This window comes from Hemicordylus capensis, chromosome 2 (assembly GCF_027244095.1).
Source record: "Hemicordylus capensis ecotype Gifberg chromosome 2, rHemCap1.1.pri, whole genome shotgun sequence".
NCBI classification, from domain to species: Eukaryota; Metazoa; Chordata; class Lepidosauria; order Squamata; family Cordylidae; genus Hemicordylus; species Hemicordylus capensis.
The window spans coordinates 168,342,369-168,361,749 of NC_069658.1; the positions used below are offsets into that span (position 1 = coordinate 168,342,369).

Genomic DNA, 19,381 nt, shown 5'->3' on the forward strand with positions numbered 1-19,381 from the left:
CCTACAGGCAGGAGCTGAGGGCATGCCCTCTCTCCTGCTGTTACTCCCCTGCAACTGGTATTCGGAGACATCCTGCCTGAGGCTGGAGACTAGTAGCCATTGATAGGCCTCTCCTCCATGAAGTTATCAAAACCCCTCTTAAAACCATCTGAGTTGTTGGCTGTCACCTGAACTTGTGGCCGAGAATTCCACAAGTTGATTATGCGTTGTGTAAAAAAGTACTTTCCTTTGTTGGTCCTCAGTTTCTTGGCAATCATGGGATGACCCCTGGTTCTAGTGTTATATATGAGAGAGAGAGATTTCTCTCTATCTACTTTCTCCACCTAATGGCGAAGCGGGGAAATGACTTGATTGTCAAGCTAGAGGTTGCCGGTTCGAATCCCCGCTGGGTTGTTTCCCAGACTATGGGAAACACCTATATTGGGCAGCAGCAATATAGGAAGATGCTGAAAGGCATCATCTCATACTGCACAGGAGGAGGGGCTCTGTGGTCACCAGGAGTCGAAACTGACTTGACGGCACACTTTACCTGTATTTTCTCCATGCCATGCATGACCTCTATCATGTCTCCCCACAGTCGTCTTTTTTTCTAAACTAAAAAGCCCCAGATGCTGTAGCCTGAAGGAGGGAGTAGTATGAAGGAGGGAGTAGTACTTACCTTCTCTTCCCACTGGACTCCTTGTGATCAAGGGACTCGTTTCAGGCTCCTCCGCAGACTTCCCCACTAAACTCCATGCAAAACTCCAATGCCCTTTTCTCTAAACTCTGTTGGCTAAGCTCTTTACCTCTTATATAGAGAGTAGGCTTCAAGCTGAAACAGGAATGTGGCTTACAGGAATGTGGCCCCTCCCTCCAGGCGTGACTCACTACAGCCCTAGCTGACTCTTCCCTCTGTCCCTCTCCAGGCAGAGAGAAACAACAACTAAATGCCACAGAGCCCCCTAAAGCAAGCTCTGGCAATTGCTAGCCCTGTCAAATTATAGCCCTAGCAAGAAACAAACCCAGACATACACACTGGGACTTCTTCTTTAAAGAGAAACCAGCCCCTCAGAATCTCCCCTCCTCCTGTTAGTTTGTTTGACAGAAAAAGGGTTGCTGTTGTTTTTGTATAGAAAAGCTTGCTTACCTCCCCAAATCTGCTTCTGCTCTTCTCATAGTAGGCTTCACTTGCAGTTAGGATTGTCATAAGCTTTCCAGCTAGCTAGGTTCTCCTAGTCTAAACGATATCAAAGGATTGCCCAACTAGTTGCAATGACAAGAAAATTATGTTGACTCCAGGCAAGAAATTCCCTATAAAGAAAAATACAGTGAGGTGGGTCTCACGATCCGTTAGACTTGCTTTGGCCGAGTTTGCGGGGAGAGCGGGCTCGCTCTCCCCGCAAACCCAGCCAAAGCAAGTCTAACGGATCGTGAGACCCGCCTCACTGTATTTTTCTTTATAGGGAATTTCTTGCCTGGAGTCAACATCAACGAGCAGGGCAGAAGCCCTGGGTGGCCGGATTGGCCGCCCACACGACTGCTGGCTCCGTGGCGGGGCCGGCGGGGGCTGGAGAGTTCAGTTGCTGCACGGCCCCCGGAAGCTCTAGTATGCCCTGCACGAGCGTGCAGGGCATACTGGAGAGACCCCCGGAGCCAGGAGGCGGCTTTTCGCCTCCCCTCAGAGGGTCTACTTGTGAGTAGCTGCGGTGCGGCTACTCACGATATTGAAAACCGGGTTTCCGGAGCACTCACTCCGCAAGCCCGGTTTAAGGGGAGGGGTACTTAGGCGGGTTAACCGCCCAGGAGCTACCTGGGAGCTCCCCTAGTCCAATTTCGGCTGATCGTCTGAATAGCCTCAGTATTTTAAAAGATTAATTAATGCTCGAAAACACGCCTATCTTAAGATCACAGAAGCCCTGAAGTTAAAAGCCTAACCTAGATTTCTAGCCATAAATTTCAATAACCTGGTGGCTCTCCCCACCCCCACACAACCTCCCCTTCCCATTAGGAAATTTTACAATTTTTGTAACAAGTAGTACCATTCTCCAGTGACCCTTCTTCTGGATGGCCAAATGTTCTGCAAACAGTGAAGTTAAGTGTTATCTCACCTTCTTCAGTTAACTAGGAGAGAGAGATCACATTTCCTTAGACAGTTTCCAGTCAACAGATTTAGGGAAAACAATAGCTGAAATCTGTTTTCAGCAATTCAGTTTCAGAGAAAAACATATCAAATATAATGCATATAAGAATATTAAAAACAACTTAGTCCCATTAAAACAAGAAATGAACTTGTCCAATACCGAATGATTAATCTCAGGTCCTCAGCAGTGTGTCCTAAGAATCTGGACCTCTCTTGTCTCCAACTATTTCCAGGCTGGGTCATACTGCATACCACCATAGAGGGGCTGCAAGTTTATTTATTTATTAAGTACATTTATATACCTCCTCATACAAAACAGTCCATGGGCAGTTCATAATATAAAACCCTTAAAACATTAGCATAATTAAAACCATTTAAAATACAATAAAAATTCTAAAACCAAAGCTTTAAAACTATAAACTACAAAGCATGACTAAACAGATACGTGTTTAGGTCCTTCTTAAAAACTTTCAGAGAAGAGGAAACTAATTTTGTTAGGAAGCATGTTCCAGAGTCCTGGGGCAACTCTAGAAAAGGTCTAGTCTAGAGTCGCAACCAGTTGAGCTGGTGGCAATTAGTTAACCCTAATCTGAGTGCATTGATGCCAAATGTACCAGTGCTCTGACTTCGACACACAATTAGTTTAGGAATTCGGATTAGTAGAGTTGATGTAGGTCACACATGTTTTGGTGTTCTGACAGTTTTGTGTGTTTGACTTCGGCTCCTATTCAAAAAGCAGGAGGAAGATGTTAGGGGCAGCATTTGAACTAAGTTAGTCATTACTAACTTCTCTCCTTTATTTCAGGGGTGCAGATGGTGCCCCATGTGAATAATGTGTTGCTGTATTGAAGTCATGGATATAGAGAGATATTGTTAGTTTTCTCTGTGCATCAGCTTTTTCTCTTTCTTTTGCTTTCTGGTTCATTAGGTTTGGCCGCAAACGGACACTTGCAGCATTTTTGTCCCTGGGAGGACTGGCTTCTCTTGTTGTCATGTTTCTTCCAGAAAAGAAAGGTAAAACCATCTAATTATAAAGAAGTCTGCAGCACTTCTCATCTAGCTAAGGCTTTGTAAAAATAAATTAGAAGAGCAGTCCTAAACTGTACAGTATATGTCCAAGGACTGTCTCTGGCAATCAGAACCAGAACCACAGAGAATTTGTCTATAGCAGGGGATCCCAACCTATGGTGCTCCAGATGTTGCTGAACTACAACTTCCATAATCCCTAGACAATTGCAAATTTGCAATTACAGCTGGGGATGATAGGAGTTGTAGTTCAGCAACATCTGGGGAGCCAAAGTTGCCTACCCCTGATCTAGAGCAGTGGTTCTTAACTTGTGGTCCTCCTCCAGATGTTGCTGAACTACAACTCCCATTACCCCTAGCCATAATTTATTGTGGGTGGGGATGATGGAAGTTGCAGTTCAGCAACATCTGGAGGACCACAGGTTGAGAACCACTGCTCTAGAGCATTCCTAACACTTTTGCTGTATTTGATCCTGGAGTTGCCCAGGAATTCCTCAGAACTTTTACTATATATATGTGTGTGTGTGTGTGTGTGTGTATTGGATTGCTTTTTCAGATTTTTAATAAGAATAATTAATAATAAATAATAATATATTTTATTTGTTAGCCGCTCCATAACAGGGTGTTCTGTGGGCGGCTTACAACACAACATTAAAACATGAGATAAAAACACACAACAAATTAAATCATTGTTTTATTTTCAATAAAACAAGTGTTTCATCTTGTGTAAACACAACCTTAAATATGTATTTCTTGTGACTTTAAAAAAAACCTTCTGGTCAACAGTGTACTGCATCTGTTAGTTTGTTGAATATTAAATGATCACTTCACTTTAAAGCTAAACTCTTTAGGCAGTTGTTTCAAACATTATTTGTGTTTTTATAACACAAATTGTATAATCTGCCTTTCAATCCAGTGATCCCTAAGGTGACTTACAGCAGATAATATAAAAACAGCTTCTCAGCCCTTTGCCATCAGCCAGGGAAGTGGGTGTGCTTCCCTTCTGCAGTCTCTAGGCAGCTGCAGTTGGAGCAGAGTGTTTTTCCTGGCAGGGTGGAGAGAAGAAAGCTACCTGTAGCTGCTCCAATGCTGGGGCCAGCCTGCTCTTCCATTGCCATGGTGTCCTTCCTGGAAGGAAAGGAGAGCAACTTCCAATATAAACCCAGAAAACCACTCCTCCAATGCTAAAAAAGCTTTATAGGAATTGCATTTTCTTCAACAGCTACAGGAGTGTTTGCAATTGTCAACAGCCGTTCGTTATCTTTACTGGGGAAACTGACTATCAGCTCAGCATTTAACATTGTCTATATCTATACATCAGAACTTTATCCTACAGTGATCCGGTAAGTCTGGTTCAGTTTGTGAGTGGGAGGTTCTGTTGTCCATATATATATGTTTGCATTTGACTACCTATACTTTTGTGTGTGTTGTATGGGGGCGGGGGGTATGAGTTTAAAATTAATGCCTCTCATTTGCAGGGTGGATTTCAGAAAATTCCTATAAATATAGGTCTTTGCCCATGAAGGACAAGATAAATTTTTTCTGCACTATTCAAATACCCTTCTTGACTTAAAAACATAGTTCTAAACTTAAGTTGTCGGGTGGGGGGACCTCATCTTGTAAATACCACTGATCATTATTGTGGTCCATGAACAAAATGGGTTCTACGCCTGCGCAGTAAATCACTCAGAATAATTCTTCAGCTCCTCATGGCATTTATGACTCTGTCCACCATGCATGAGGTATGTCAGTTATTTTTGGCAGTTAGATCGCCTGTTGCTCAGTTCCTTCTTGACTGCTGTATCACTCACCTTGTGAAGGATTCGCTCCTTGATCGAGCTTGGTTCCTGTAGTTTTACTCTGGTTTTGGACTTGGGCACTTTAACATTTCTCTGGATCGTGATTGGGACTGGTACTAATGGAAGGTAAAACAAATATTTAAAAGTGTTCTTCTTGTAGAGGGACTCTTCCCTCTTTCGATAGGCACGATCAGTGTTTAATTTGTTTGGGTGAACATCATAACATTCGAGCCTGCAAGATTTGTTTGTCATGTTTGAAGCAAACAAGGAAAAGCAGGGAACTCCAATTTAGAGTGGTTTAATTTTTAAAAAATGCATTAAGACTGCCAATACTGATGCCATGATCACCGTTACCTTCGCTGTCAGTTGATAGTCAAACCTTGGGATCGTGGCCAACATCAGAGAGGTCATCAAGGGGAGAATCTCAGACCCACCATTCAGTGAAATAGCTCTCGGAGTCTATTTTTAAGAAGACCGAGGATGTCAGCAAAGATGGGCATCACCGACGTCATAAGGAAAGGAAGAACAGAAGGATGATTCTCCTAACTGCTCGGGGTGGAAATACAGATGTGCCTTGACATCTGACCCAACATCGAAGGACAATCTTCATTTGACATCTTCAAAGTCGACTACCACACCTACTTCAACATTGACCGCAGGTTTGGGGGAACCTCCCCACACCCCCTCACCCTCTGCAGTTCAAGTCTTTACATCAGATCCTCAACGAACATAAGTATCCCCTTGAGCATTGGCATCTGTATTGAGAATATTTTTGACACCATCAACTGCTCAGACTTCTAGCGCACTGCTTTCGATACCAAGGATGGTGTTGATATCGACACCAGTGTTGATGATCTCCATCTCAAGTTCATGTCCTTTAATTCTGAAGACACAGGAGACCCCTCAACATACTGCTGTGGGCACCTCCCATACTTGGCCTATCATTGTGGATTCTCACCTGAAAATTCCCCAAACAATTCTGACCAGGACAGAGGTTCTAGTTCAAGTCAGAAGGAATAATCTTCTAGAGAAACCTCCCCGGCTGTACCTCTGCCAGATAAGACTTGGAATCCTTGATGGGTTCTATACAATCCACCCCAGCAGGATCCACCTTCAGAGGTTTTTCAATACACTGTTTGGATGAAGATGAGGAAATAGGAGCAACTCCTATCCCCAAAACTCCTTCAGCATATCCAGCTAGAGTGACACCTATGTTCTCTCCTTCATACACAACAACCTTTCATTGGGGAGAGAGAGCACTAAGGCCCAACCTATCCATGAGTGGGATGCCTAATGGATTATTGGAGTTCACCAGGACTACTAGATCCTGGCTATGTACATGGACTTAGATGATTTGGGGAACCCTATTATTTTCCTATTTCCTATTATTTTCCATACAGATCGTGGAAATCCAGGGAACTAAGAGAGAACCCAGAAAAAGTGATAACCTTAAAGTCCCCAGACAACCCAAAAGCCCAAATAGGGAATCTTCTTTTAAAAGACCTTCAGTACCAGCCACAACCACAATGTCCTGTGAAAGAAACTTCTCAAGGGGATAGTCAAATTCACCGTGAGCCCTGATGTGGAAATCATCAATGACTCTCCAGCATCTTTGGAAAAGTCCCCTGAAAAGGAAAAACCAGATGATGATTCCTCCACTGACTCCAATGAGGGCTCTTTTCAAACAGAAAATTCCTTTGACGCATCACCGGATGGTAACATCCCTAACCGGCCATCAAACTCCCTTATAGAAGAAACAAAATCTTACCGTATTCAAGTGGCAGAAATGGCTAAAATTCTGGGTTTGGAATTGAAAACTCCAACCCAAGAAGTGAAAGATCCGGTATATGATTTCATGTCCTGTTCTTCTACACAACTGGCATCGCTACCAGTTTTGACAAACTCTGCTAAATCAGCTTGAGAGACCCCATCAACCTCTATCTTGACTTAAAAAAAATTAGAAAACCTGTATAGGATTTTAGGAAGGATCATGCCCTTTCCTTTTCAAATCTCCACCACCAAACCCCTTGGTGGTATATTGTTCCATGGGCAGTAAATCGGGGGAAAGACATTCAGCCCTAGTAGACAAGGCGGGCAGGAAATTGGACTCCATGGGCCATAGGTTCTATTCAGCTTCATGTCCATTTATTAAGATAGCCAACTGCATGTCCAGATACCATCAGTATTTTTGGAACAATTTAAAAGATATACTAGAAGGTGTTCAGGACAAGTTTATAGCTGGGTTAGTGAAGTCAGCTGATGTCACAAGACAGCACTTAAGCACAGCTAAATACCTAATGGAAATTGAGTCCTGTTTCATTGCATTGCAGTGTCCCTAAGATGACATGCATGGCTTCAATCAAACTCCCTTCATAATGATATGGAGGACAAGATTGAAAACCTGCTGTTTGATGGGGAAGGTCTTTTCCACTCACAGATTGATCAAGACCATGGAGAAAATGAAAAAATCTCATCACAACACAAAAATATTTACTTCTTCTCCATTCCCACAATCCTACTCCCAGAAATTCAAAAGCTACAGAGGACAAAGATTTCAATACAAGCAGTCTGATTGTAGAGACTACAGGTACAACAACAACAAAAACACCTTATGGACAAAAACAAAGAACAAAAGAACAAGACCAGTCAAAACAAAATCTTTGACCCATTGATCAACTGCCTCACTCCTTTAGAAATCCCTTCGAATGCCAGGCTCACCCATTCCCCCAAAGCATGGCATGGCATGACATAAGACACAAGGGTGTTGAGTATTATAAAAACAGGATACGCCATAGAGTTCACCACCCTCCCTGTTTTTTTAAGGGTTAAAATACATCCACCCAACTCCAACGCTACAGGAAGAGATTCAGTCTTTACTAGGAAAAGATGAAATAGAACAAGTTCCTCTGAGAAATCAAAGGAAGTGTTTCTGCTCAAGATACTTTCAGATTCCCAAGAGGGATAGAGGCTTCTGTCGCATCCTGGACCTATTTCAACTAAGCAGGTGCATGAAAACAGAAAATTCAAAATGATAACCTAACAAGGCATTCTTCCCCTACTGGCCAAGGAAGAATGGCTTGTGATGGAGTTTTGGACACAAGAACGAAAAGGGCCTACCTCCCAGAGGACAGAAGGCTCTTGATTGTACTCTTGATCTCCACATTCACAGCTAATCCAAAACAAAGGGCAAGAACCTACGGTAACAACGGATGTCTCAGTAAACGATTGGGGTGCCCATTCTGCAGGATTCCATGCTCAAAGAAAATGGACCCCTCAACAAAGGTCTCTACACATAAACTTTCTAGAGCTACTAGCGGTGCTACATGCACTGAAATCCTTTCTTTCTACTAATCAAAAACTGCATTGTGCAGATCCATATCAAGCAGGGATGGTCCCCCAATCCTTTTGCAATCTAGAAATTCAGCTTTGGGGCTGGAGCCTATACCACAGTGTACTCCCAGTGGTGCTGCACATCAAGGACGTGGACAACACCCTAGATTCTAGAGGCTTGCATGGAACTGAACTTCTTCCAGCAAGACAAATGGGAGATAAACCAAGAGATTCTTCACAACCTCTTCAAAAAGTGGGGAACTTCCCTGATAGACCCCACAACACAAAACAAGAAATACAGACTTTAATGCTCCAGAGCAGGTCTGGGAAAAGACTCACTGTGGGATGCCTTTCAAATGCCATAGAAGGAAAACCTCTCCCCTGTTATCCAAAATACTGAGCAAAATCCTTCAGGAGGACATGCATTCTGCTCACCTCGTGGTGGCCCAGACAACCATGGTTTCCTATTCTGCTCCGCTTGTCACAGGGATAACACTACTGTCTTCCTCCCCATCAAAATCTGTAGTCTCCGGTAGTGGGTTGTACCTTCCACCACAACCTCCAAGGGCTGAACCTGGCAGCATGGAAGTTCAACTTTTAGATGACATCCTCCTAAATGAAAGGAAGGAATCAACAAGACGTAGTTTCAGAGTTTCACATGAACCAAGACCTTCTTTCTCTGTGAATGCATCTACCTCCTCTGGAGAAATCACTGCACCCCATAGATATCAGAACTATTCTGTCCTATATGGAAAGAACAAAAGATTTCATAAAATCCCATAGACTGTCTCCTTTAAGGAAAGAAAAAAGGACAACTCATCTCCAGACAAAGACTGTCACACTGGCTAGTTGAACTAATTTTCAGAAGGTTAAACCTTTGTCTAGAATCAAAGTACACACTACTAGAACAATGGCTACATCTGCGGCTCATATGTCTGGAATAAGTATGATGGACATTTGTAAAGCATCAACATGGTCTTCGAACCACCCTTTCATAAGACATTATGCTGTGGATATCTGCTCAGTGGCAGAGGCCAACTTTGGTCGGGCAGTTCTAAAGAAGATACTCTAACTATGTCCTACATCCTTGCACCCGCCACCATTCAGGTGAGCTAGCCATTCGCCCATTTTGTGAGGGACCATGGATCATCACAAAGATAAACAGGTTTCTTATCTGTAGCAGGCGATTTTTTTGGTGATTCGTATTCACTCACAAAACCCACTTGGCTTTCCGTGCTGCTAGGATGTTTCCACAGTAATCATCACTTGCCTGTCCTTATCCATCCGTGTTTCATCAGTCCTCACAGCGGTCATTCAGAAACTGAGCAACAGGTGCTCCAACCCACAGAAACTAATGGAAATGCCTCATGCGTGGTGTGTGGAGTCAAGCGCCTTGAGGAGCTGAAGAATTCTTCCTCAGGGGTTACTGCGCAGGCGCAGAACCCATTTTGTGAGTGAACATGGATCACTGAAAGATTGGGGATGTGCTGCAAATCGCTCTTTGAATCATGTTTAGCAGCACATCTCTGGCACCTTTAAAAGGAGGAGAGCAGGTCCATACCTGCTCTTTGCAGCTTTCTGTTTGAGCGCACGCACAGCAGCCATGTGCATGCTGCCGGCGTGCTGTGGCAGCTGGCGGTCGCACTGCCCGAACAGGGAGTTGCAGTGAGCGGAGGAGCTCTCTTCCCTTTTAAAGGTGCTGGGGATGTGCTGTGAATCTCTCTTCGAATTGCGATTCATGCACATCCCTACAAAAGATCACCTGTTACAGATAAGCAACCTGTTTGTTTGTTTTTCCCCCTCACAGGAATGTTGGAATGGGAGCCTGCTCCATGTTCTCTCGAGTTGGTGGGATTATTGCTCCTTTTGTTCCATCTCTGGTGTGTCAGAATTTTGCTTTTCTTCCCCTCACCCCACACTCCTCCCTGGATTGCTGCACTTCAGAAAAAAGTGAATCAATTATGTATGCATCAGTTTGTTCCTTTGCAAGAGAAAAAATGCAGCTGGATTTTTTAGCACTTTCCATAAACACTTTTTTCCTCAACAGTAAAAAAGTTGCGAGGAGGGAAGAATTATCTGTGGGTCAGTTCATGCATAACATAGAGCCAAAATTAAATCCTGGCTTTGTGCAATATACCCTAGCCTTGGGAGCATGCACTCCCCACCCTCTATTTTGCAGACAGGGACTGGAGGAATTCTACTTTAGATTCTGATTTAGAATGAGCCAAGATCACTCATTGCATCTCAACCAAGTAACCCCAGCATATTCTAGCCAGAGTTTCAAAATAAACCAGGATCTGAAGCGGAAATACAATTCTTGGTTTATTTTGATACTCTGGCTAGACTAAGCCAAGATTGCTTGGTTTGGACTGAATGAATGATCCTGGCTTGTTCTAAGCCCAAATCAGAAGTAGAATTCTGATCACAAAGTGGGGGGCAGGGGAGACATGTACTCCCAAGGCTAGGAGGTGTGTAAATCCTGGCTCCACATGACATCTGAATTGGTTCTCTGACTCTGTAGCATTCAACATTCTAGAAAACTGCTGGGTCTGAAATGTGCCAGTGCAGGGCAGACTCTGTATATCTGACTTTATCCAATGCATACTTGCTTCAAGTGGTATGTGTGTGGTTTTTGTCAGCTAATGCAGGTTTAAAGAGTCTCTACAAGAAGCCATGCTTTTTGAATTATCATAAATCAGTGGAATTTCCTACAAGTGTTAAGATTTTTCTGTGACCCTGAAAAAGGCATATGCCAAAATGCGTTGGGCATTTTGGATTTTCTTCAGTAAGCCTCATATTCTGAGCACCTTTTTCAATATTCTTCTTTTGCCTTTGGGGGGGGGTCTTTTTGGTCCTCCTCTATTGGCTTCCAGCTTTTGATACTGCCCTCTTTTTCTTTGCTTAAGGAAGCTCCTAGGTACTTCAGTTCCTGATAGGTCTACAGCAAGTGTGTCCTTTGAATGAAAGTGAAAGTGAGAGTGCATGGACTGCCTAAGTTCGTTCACTCACTTAAAATTGATGAACATAAGAAGCTGCCTTATGGTCATCCATTGATCCATCTAGCTTAGTATTATCTGCTTGGCCTGGCAGTAATTCTCCAAAGTCTTGGGCAGAGAAAAACCCTGTTTCCCAGCCATGTCATCTGAGATCCTTTTAACTGGAGATTTAACTGGGATCTTCTGCATGAAAAGCACATACCTTACCAGAGAATTATGGACCTTTGCTCAATGTGGCTTGCACTGCACTGGCTCTTCTGCTGTTTCTCTTGGGCAGCTGTCCCTGCTCACTTTCATAGACTTGTGCAGTTTGAAAGGGACCAAAAGGCCATCTTGACAAGCCTTTGGCCCCACAAAGAGGACCATCTTTCCCCTGGACAGTTCGGGCCATAGTGTGCCACATACCCATAATAGCATGTGCATGCATAACAGACAGCACCAGTTATTTGGGGCATTCAGCTCCTCTCATTAAGGCCTGATCCTGTCTCCTTCATTCACTTTGATAAGCGTTTTGATTAACATGTTCTCTCAGAGTCCATTTAAATGTTGCATAGACTAATAGGAGGTGGATGGGGAAGAAATAAGATAATCTAGGACAGAGAAACTGCAACATTCAGATCTGGTACATGATCCGTTGAATCCATTAGAATGGGTTCTGTGCCTGCGCGGAAGCCTCTCTGCGTTGAGTTCCACAGCTCCTTTTTGGCACCTGCGCCTCGCCCCATTTGACCACGTGGCTATTTAAAGCAGGAGGAAGTGCAGGCATCTCAGTTCTTTTGCGACCGCCGCAGAGATAACTCGATTTCTGCGACTCCTTCGTGTAGTTTCCTTGGATATTTCTGAATCTTCTACTGGTTTTGACTTGGACTCAATTCTTGACTACTCTTTGCTGCTGATTTGGATTGTTTGCTCTTCATTCCGACCCGGACTGTTACTGTTTCTGCTTCTCCAAAATCCTTCAACGTGACGAAAGATCGGACTGATTTCCCGGCAAAACTGAACTTGGACTGTGAGTATGATGGATACCCCGAAGGGAAAGAAAACCTTTAAACACTGCACTGAATGCAACACCAAATTGCCCTCACAAGACCGACACAACTTGCGTTTGCTGTGTCTGTGCAAGGCCACGTAACTTTGGCCTGTAAAATTTGCCAATCTTTCTCTAAACAAACGAGAAGGAACCGGGAACTCTGTTTACGGGCTTCTATTTATGACAATGTTTTGGCAGCACCTTCTTCTTCGAAATCTCCTCAGGCGCACGGCTCGAAGGTCCTGGGTTTGGCCCAGTCTAAAACTTTGATGCCCCCTGCTAAGGCCCCTAAGCCCTCGAAGAGGCCGGGTGAAAAGATGGCGTCTCCGAGTGGCCCGCCAAAAAGAAGCAGAAACGGGCCCCGTCAGAATCGACTCCTTCACTGAGATCGGCACGGGACGTCATACTTCTCTCGACATCAAAAGCGCCTCCGCCCGGAAAGCCACTGGGGCCATCGATGCCGAAGACTCTACTCCAGTCGATGTCGACAGTTTCGCCTTGGGCAGCTGCTTCGACATCGAGCAAGCCGATAGCAACAACTTTGGCACTGAAGCCTATTCCTCGTTCGACATCGACAGCATCAACAGAGGCAGTAAGGTCAATATTGACGGAACAAGCAACTTCGACACCAAGGCTTGCTGCTTTGGTTTCAATATCGACTGAGACATTAAATACCACATCTACGGAGCAACAGACGGCTTCGACCTCGACGGTGATGCCATCGACGTTCTCGATATCGACAACTAGAGATCTAGTGCTTGCACCAATTCCCATCTGTTCACCATCGACTTCGAGGGATGATATTCAGTTATCTGTTCTGAACACCCCAACGAACATCACCACGGTAACTCCTAGGTTCCATGCACCTATGACTTTTACACTAGAAGATGCTGACGTGGAGGAGACTGATGCACCACCTCTGGATCCCCTTCTGAAGATGCTGGACTCAACAACAAACACAACTTCCACATTTCAGAGATTTCCGCATTCTAAGGAAGATGCTGCTGGTACTGCTCCACGGATGCTCACTGCCGCACAGCTCACTACTACAACTCCTTGGCATACCTGCGGCTGTAGTCACCCTGTTTCCCCATCAAGGGAAACTGCTTTACCAGGTACAGCTCACCTGGTGCAACCTATGACTTCCACGAGGACTGGGCGTGGCGGAGAAGACTGACATCAATACCATACCAAACTACGCTTGCCGTCCACCCTGCAGGGCCTGCTCCACCTCCTCCTGCAAAGTTCTTTGCCAATGTGGGCACACAAACTCAAACCCATAGTGCCTCCGCACATACTCAAACTATTTCAAGACATTTTACAACGACGGGCACAAACAGATCCTTTGCCTGCTCCTACCCCCCCACGAGTGGCATCTCCAAAGGCACCTTCGCACCATACTCTTTCAGATCCAGATTTGGAGAATAGTCATCATGGCTCTTCTGATTTTGAGTCAGATACTGAAACAGTGGAATTGGACCCATCGCCGGATGTAGCTACACCGACCCATGTGTCACCAACAGAAGAATTAAAAGCTTATCACTCGCATGTGAAACGGATGGCAAATGCATTGGGTCTAGACCATACCTCGCAACTCAAGACCATAGACCATCCGGTTTACAACTTTATGCAGCGGTCACAAACCTCACAACCGGTTACACTTCCCTTATTGCCCATCATCTCCAATGCAGTGCAATGTGCATGGCAAGTGCCCCATATGTCTACACCTACTTCAAAAAGACTTGAGGGTCTATATCGGGTGCAAGAACAGGATAATACTTAACTGTTTAAACATCCAGTCTGAAACTCTTTGGTTATCGATTGTGCTACCTCCTCTAAGTCGGAGAGAAAGCATACTACTCCTGCGGACAAAGAAGGCAGGAAACATGATGTGATGGGCAGGAAATTATATTCTACGTCTTGTCTATCGGTTAAGGTGGCCAATTATTTGGCCTGCATGGCCAAGTACAGCTATTGTATCTGGGAAGATCTAGAGCAAGACTTGGATACACTGTCTCCAGAAGAGCTGAAACTTCAATTCCGTATGACCTTACGGACCTTACCTGTCAGCAATTAAGCACTGCGAAGCACTTGGCAGAATCAGAGTTGCAGTCCATCACGACGGCTATCACTCTACGTCACCATGCCTGGTTGAGGTCAGCAGCCCTGCAATAAGACATGAAAGATAAAATAGAAGGGCTCCCATTTGATGGGAAAGGACTGTTTTCAGAGGAGACTGATGCCACCATGGAAAAGATTTTTAAAAATCTAAATTCACCGCTAAGACCTTTACATCGGCTACCTTTCAAGCCTCGTCCTACAGTAGTAAACAGCGTTCCTCTTATCGACCCCGGTCCACATACAGACAACAGGACCATAGGGACTTCCGTAAGTCTTATCAACCCTTCAGTAAGCATACAACACAACAGAAGGGTAGATTTTCCACGATACAATGTAATAAACAGGTGGAGGGAAACAAACAGCAACTTTGAATCGCAGGACAGCCCATCGCAATTCCCTGAGATTCAGCATTGCTTTCACTCCCAAAACATCAGGGAGAAGATATTTCCAGCCTTCAACATCTCACAGCCGGCCCCAATAGCCACCAACTCCATCAGGTTGGCAAGTCATGCAGACGCATGGCACAACGTAACATCAGATCGCTGGGTCTTGAAGATTGTCACTTCCGGCTACGCGATAGAGTTCAAGACCCAGCCATCTTTCAGGGGCATTCGCTTCACAAAAGCAACACCAGCCTTACTACAGGAGGTTCAAGAACTCCTGAACAAGAAAGCAATAGTACCAGTGTGATGGGCAAATTGACGGGAGGGATTTTACTCCCGTTATTTCCAGATACCGAAGAAGGATGGCGGGATTTGACCAATCATGGACTTATGACATTTAAACAAGTTCATCCATGTGAAGAAGTATCGAATGATGACGTTACAGGACATGCTACCTCTTCTCTATCACGAGATGTGGCTTGTGACGTTAGACTTAAAAGATGCCTGCTTTCACATAGGAATCCAGCCCTCCTTTCAGAAGTATCTGCAATTCACTGTCGGATCCTCGCTTTACCAGTACCAGGTTCTACCATTCAGACTCTGCACTGCCCCCCATTTATTTACCAAATGCATGGCAGTCATGGTAGCCCACTTTAGAACAAGGGGCTGAAATTCTACCCTGACCTGGACGACTGGCTGCTATCTTCCAAAGACAAAGAAGAGTTACATTTGCAGATAAAGTACATGTTACTCCTGCTCCAGGACCTGGGAATACAGGTCAACTGGAAGAAGTCCAACCAGACACCAGTACCGACCATATCGTTCATAGGAGCTCTGCTCAATGCCACAGAAGGGGGGGCTTTTCTCCCAGAGGATCACTATCGGACCATCGCATCACTGGTTCAGAAGTTTTAGGCCACGCCATCTCAAACAGCGTGGCACATACAACGTCTGTTAGGTCTGATGGCTTCTTGCAGGTCACACGCTTGAAAATGAGAAAACTGCAGTTGTGGTTCCTGTCCTCCTTCAATCTGCTCAGGGACATCCCCACAAAGCTTCTACTAGTACCAGCGCTGATCCTTCAATTACTATCCTGGTGGACATGAACCTCCAACCTACTCAGAGGAGTGCCGTTTCAACCGCAACCCCCATCGGTTTGGGTCATGATGGATGCCTCTCTCCAACAGTAGGGTGGGCATTGCAATGCTGCCACAACTCAGGGGCTCTGGACCTGCAGTCAACGCCAACTACACATAAATTTTCTGGAGGAGTTGTTGGTTTTTCAAGCTATGAAGGCCTTCCTTCTTATGCTACGAGGTTGAGTGGTGCAGTTACAATTGGACAACACCTCTGTGATAGCCTACCTCAACAGACAGGGGGGTACTGTCTCCAGATTGCTCTGTGCACTGAGCATTCAGATCTGGCATTGGTGCATCAAGAACAGTATAACTCCTGTAGCAATGCACATCAAGGGGTCAGACAGTGTCTTAGCAGATAGTCTCAGCCGCTCGTTCTCGATGGACTGACACAAGTGGGAATTGAACAAACGTTACCTCCATAAAATCTTCGGCCTATGGGGTCATCCGCTGATAGACTTGTTTGCTACGGCACAAAATGCGAAATGCAGACTGTTCTGCTCCATCACACGTACATGTTTCACCCCATACCGCTCGTAAGCAGAGTAGTAGCTTGACTCCTGAATGGTTCTGTGAAATGCATCTTGATCACACCATGGTGGCCGCGCCAAGCTTGGTTTCCACATTTACTCAAACTGACTTCGCACACCTACCAGAGACTTCTGAACTGCCCAGATCTACTAATTCAAGAGGATGGTAGGCTGTTACATCCCGAAGTTCTCACACTGCAACTGACAGCGTGGCGGATCGACTGCTGAAGAAGATCCTGCTGAACGAGCATAAACTCGTTTATGCTCGTTTAAGGCGAAACTACACCAGCAAGTGAAAAAGATTCGCATCTTACGCAAAGGCACACAGGTTCCGTCCCAAACAAGCCACCATACGAGAGGTCTTGCTCTATATGACAAGCCTGAAGACATTGGAGTTATCTAATGTGTCCATACGGGTGCACCTAGCAGCTCTCTCTTCTAGGCATCCTGGCTGGGATGGCAAAACATTGTTCTCCCATCCTTGCTGTAAAAGTTTCTTGAGGGGCCTTACGAATCTATATCCACCTATACGTAAGCCAATAGATCCATGGAGCATCTCTCTGGTCCTCTCCGCTCGTAACAGAACCACCGTTTGAGCCAATGAATTCTGCAACACTTAGGCATGTCTCCTTGAAAGCAGCCTTTTTAGTGGTGATCACCACTGCTCACAGGGCGAGTGAACTGACGGCCCTCTGTATGGATGTGCCTTGCACTCAGTTCTACCAGGACAAAGTTCTCCTACGTCCATCATCACCTTTGTGCCCAAGGTAGTTTCAGATTTCCATGTCAATCAGGACATAGTTCTGCCCACCTTCTTTAGATCTCCATCCACGCCTTTGAAGAAGGCTCTCCATTCTTTGGACGTCTGCAGGGCACTACTTCTGCAGGGCACTCGAGAACAAAACCTTTCCAAAAATCAAAAAAGCTACTAGTGTCATACAAGGGTTCTACTATGGGACAAGCGCTGTCCAGCCAACGTCTATCACATTGGCTAGTGGAGACCATTCGGCTGGCTTACTCAATACAGAAAGTACAGCCACCAAAATCTATCAAAGCACATTCCACTAGAGCATTTGGCGCTTCTGCAGCTTTTCTGTCTGGGGTATCCTTCCCTGATATTTGCAAGGCTGCTACTTGGTCTTCTGAAGAACCTTTTGTAAAACACTATGCTATTGACCTACACTCCGCAATGGAGGCGAACTTTGGGAGAGGTGTCCTTAAAGGGGTGTTACAATAATGCACTGCTTTTGGAGCTAACTAAACACCCATTCTAATGGATTCAGTGGATCACCTACCAGATAAACAGGTTGCTCACCTGTTGATATCCATTAGACCCTCCCGAACCTCCCCTCTACAGTGGAACGTAGGCCTATACAGTAGAGCTTACCAACTATACGACTGCTTTGGCGGTCTCTAAGGAACTGAGGTGCCTGCGCTTCCTCCCACCTTAAATAGCCACATGGTCACATGGGGCAGGGTGCAGGCGCCGAAAAGGAGCTGTGGAACTCGATGCCAAGAGGCTTCCGCACAGGCACAGAATCCATTCGAATGGATATCAACGGATCCCTACCAGATCATCAGTTACAGGTGAGCAACCTGTTTTGCGTGGTAGAAGGAAGTCTTGATTATGGTGGTCCACTCCTAGAAAGCAAGAGTGTGATGGGTACACCCTGGGATAGAGCTGGCATGGAAGTGGATTGCCTGCCCAGTCTAGCTCTGGACCAATTCACATAGTCAACTGAAAACGTGAGGGGATTGGTGCAGAGTTCACTTGTGTTGTATTCTGTTGTATGTGATTGCAGCCTTCATCATATCATATCTCCAATCTGTAACTGACCACATGTGTGCTTGGCCACTGCAAAAGAGTTGTAAAATGTTTTGAAGATGCAAAAACATTTCTATTGGAGATGTAGGGGCGACATGAAAATGCAATTTAAACCCAGACTACTGCTCTGTCTGTAATATTTGTTTTTAATTTTTACAGAAATCTGTGCAATGGTCTCTGCCATATGTTGTGTTTGGAGCGACCAGTTTGTTTTCTGGCCTTCTGAGTCTATTGTTACCAGAAACTCTAAATAGCCCATTGCTGGAGACAATATCAGACCTACAGGTTTGCTCGTATAGGAGGCTGGGGGATGAAGCCATGTCGCTGCAGGCACTAGAAGGCTCACAGGTATGTGTCTATGTGCATTAAACTTCTCCTGTGATAACAGCTGTCAAGTTGAACAGGAAGCCTTGTCTCCATTAGGGTTGTGTTGTGTCATAGCTTGTGGTGTCTGGGCTCGAAGGAGAAGAGATCAAACACATCAAAGCTATTCATATGCACATGCAAAGGGCTAAGGAAGCCCAGCCTGGTTTTGCATGCGCATGTGTACCTCCGGGATCAGACCCAATTGCAGCGGTAGCAGCACACCCTCCTACGGAGTCATCCTCCAAAACAAGGTTAGGAAAGCAAGCACTCTCCTAAACCCGTTCCTTTGGTTGTCTGGCCAACTGCGAGGCTTCCGGTTGGCTTTGGGGAGGGGAGGGGGATCCCCATTATGCACTGTGCACTCACGTGGTACATTATGGGAGCTCTAGGGGGAGCAACATGGGGTGATGCATTCGGCACCCCAACCCTCTGAGCTACCGGCAGCAGCGATCCACCCACCCAAAGGAAAGCACAGGATCATCTGCAGGGAAGTAAGCATTTTAAGGCTTCCTCCTCGCTAGCCCTCTTGCACTGCTCGTGAGAAAGGGCTCATCTTGTCATGCCTTTTAGAATACTCTTGGGAACTTTTGATTGAAATTATGGTTAACGGTAAATTTATCTCCTAAATCTTTGTGCAGCCCTTTTTCTCTAGGACAGGCATTTCCTGCCTTGGAGGCCAAGGTGTTGTTGGACTACAGCTCCCATTATTCCCAGCCACAA

At 45.2% G+C, this 19,381-nt stretch overlaps 1 protein-coding gene across 4 annotated transcripts in view; it reads left to right on the top strand.

Moving 5' to 3' along the window:
* The window catches only part of SLC22A15 (solute carrier family 22 member 15), a 49,712-nt gene that overhangs the window by 22,192 nt on the left and 8,139 nt on the right, over window positions 1-19,381 (top strand). For 2 of the 4 annotated variants that reach the window (XR_008315894.1, XM_053294759.1), the window contains exons 8-11: window positions 3,048-3,133; window positions 4,368-4,488; window positions 10,082-10,154; window positions 18,455-18,643. Coding sequence is in view for 1 of the 4 variants with exons in the window: in XM_053294759.1 (XP_053150734.1) it covers window positions 3,048-3,133; window positions 4,368-4,488; window positions 10,082-10,154; window positions 18,455-18,643 (469 nt within the window). In the remaining 3 variants the exon portion in view is untranslated. Of the gene's footprint in view, window positions 1-3,047; window positions 3,134-4,367; window positions 4,489-10,081; window positions 10,238-18,454; window positions 18,644-19,381 lie in introns of all 4 variants that reach the window. The other 2 variants (XR_008315895.1, XR_008315896.1) reach the window with 2 other exon arrangements.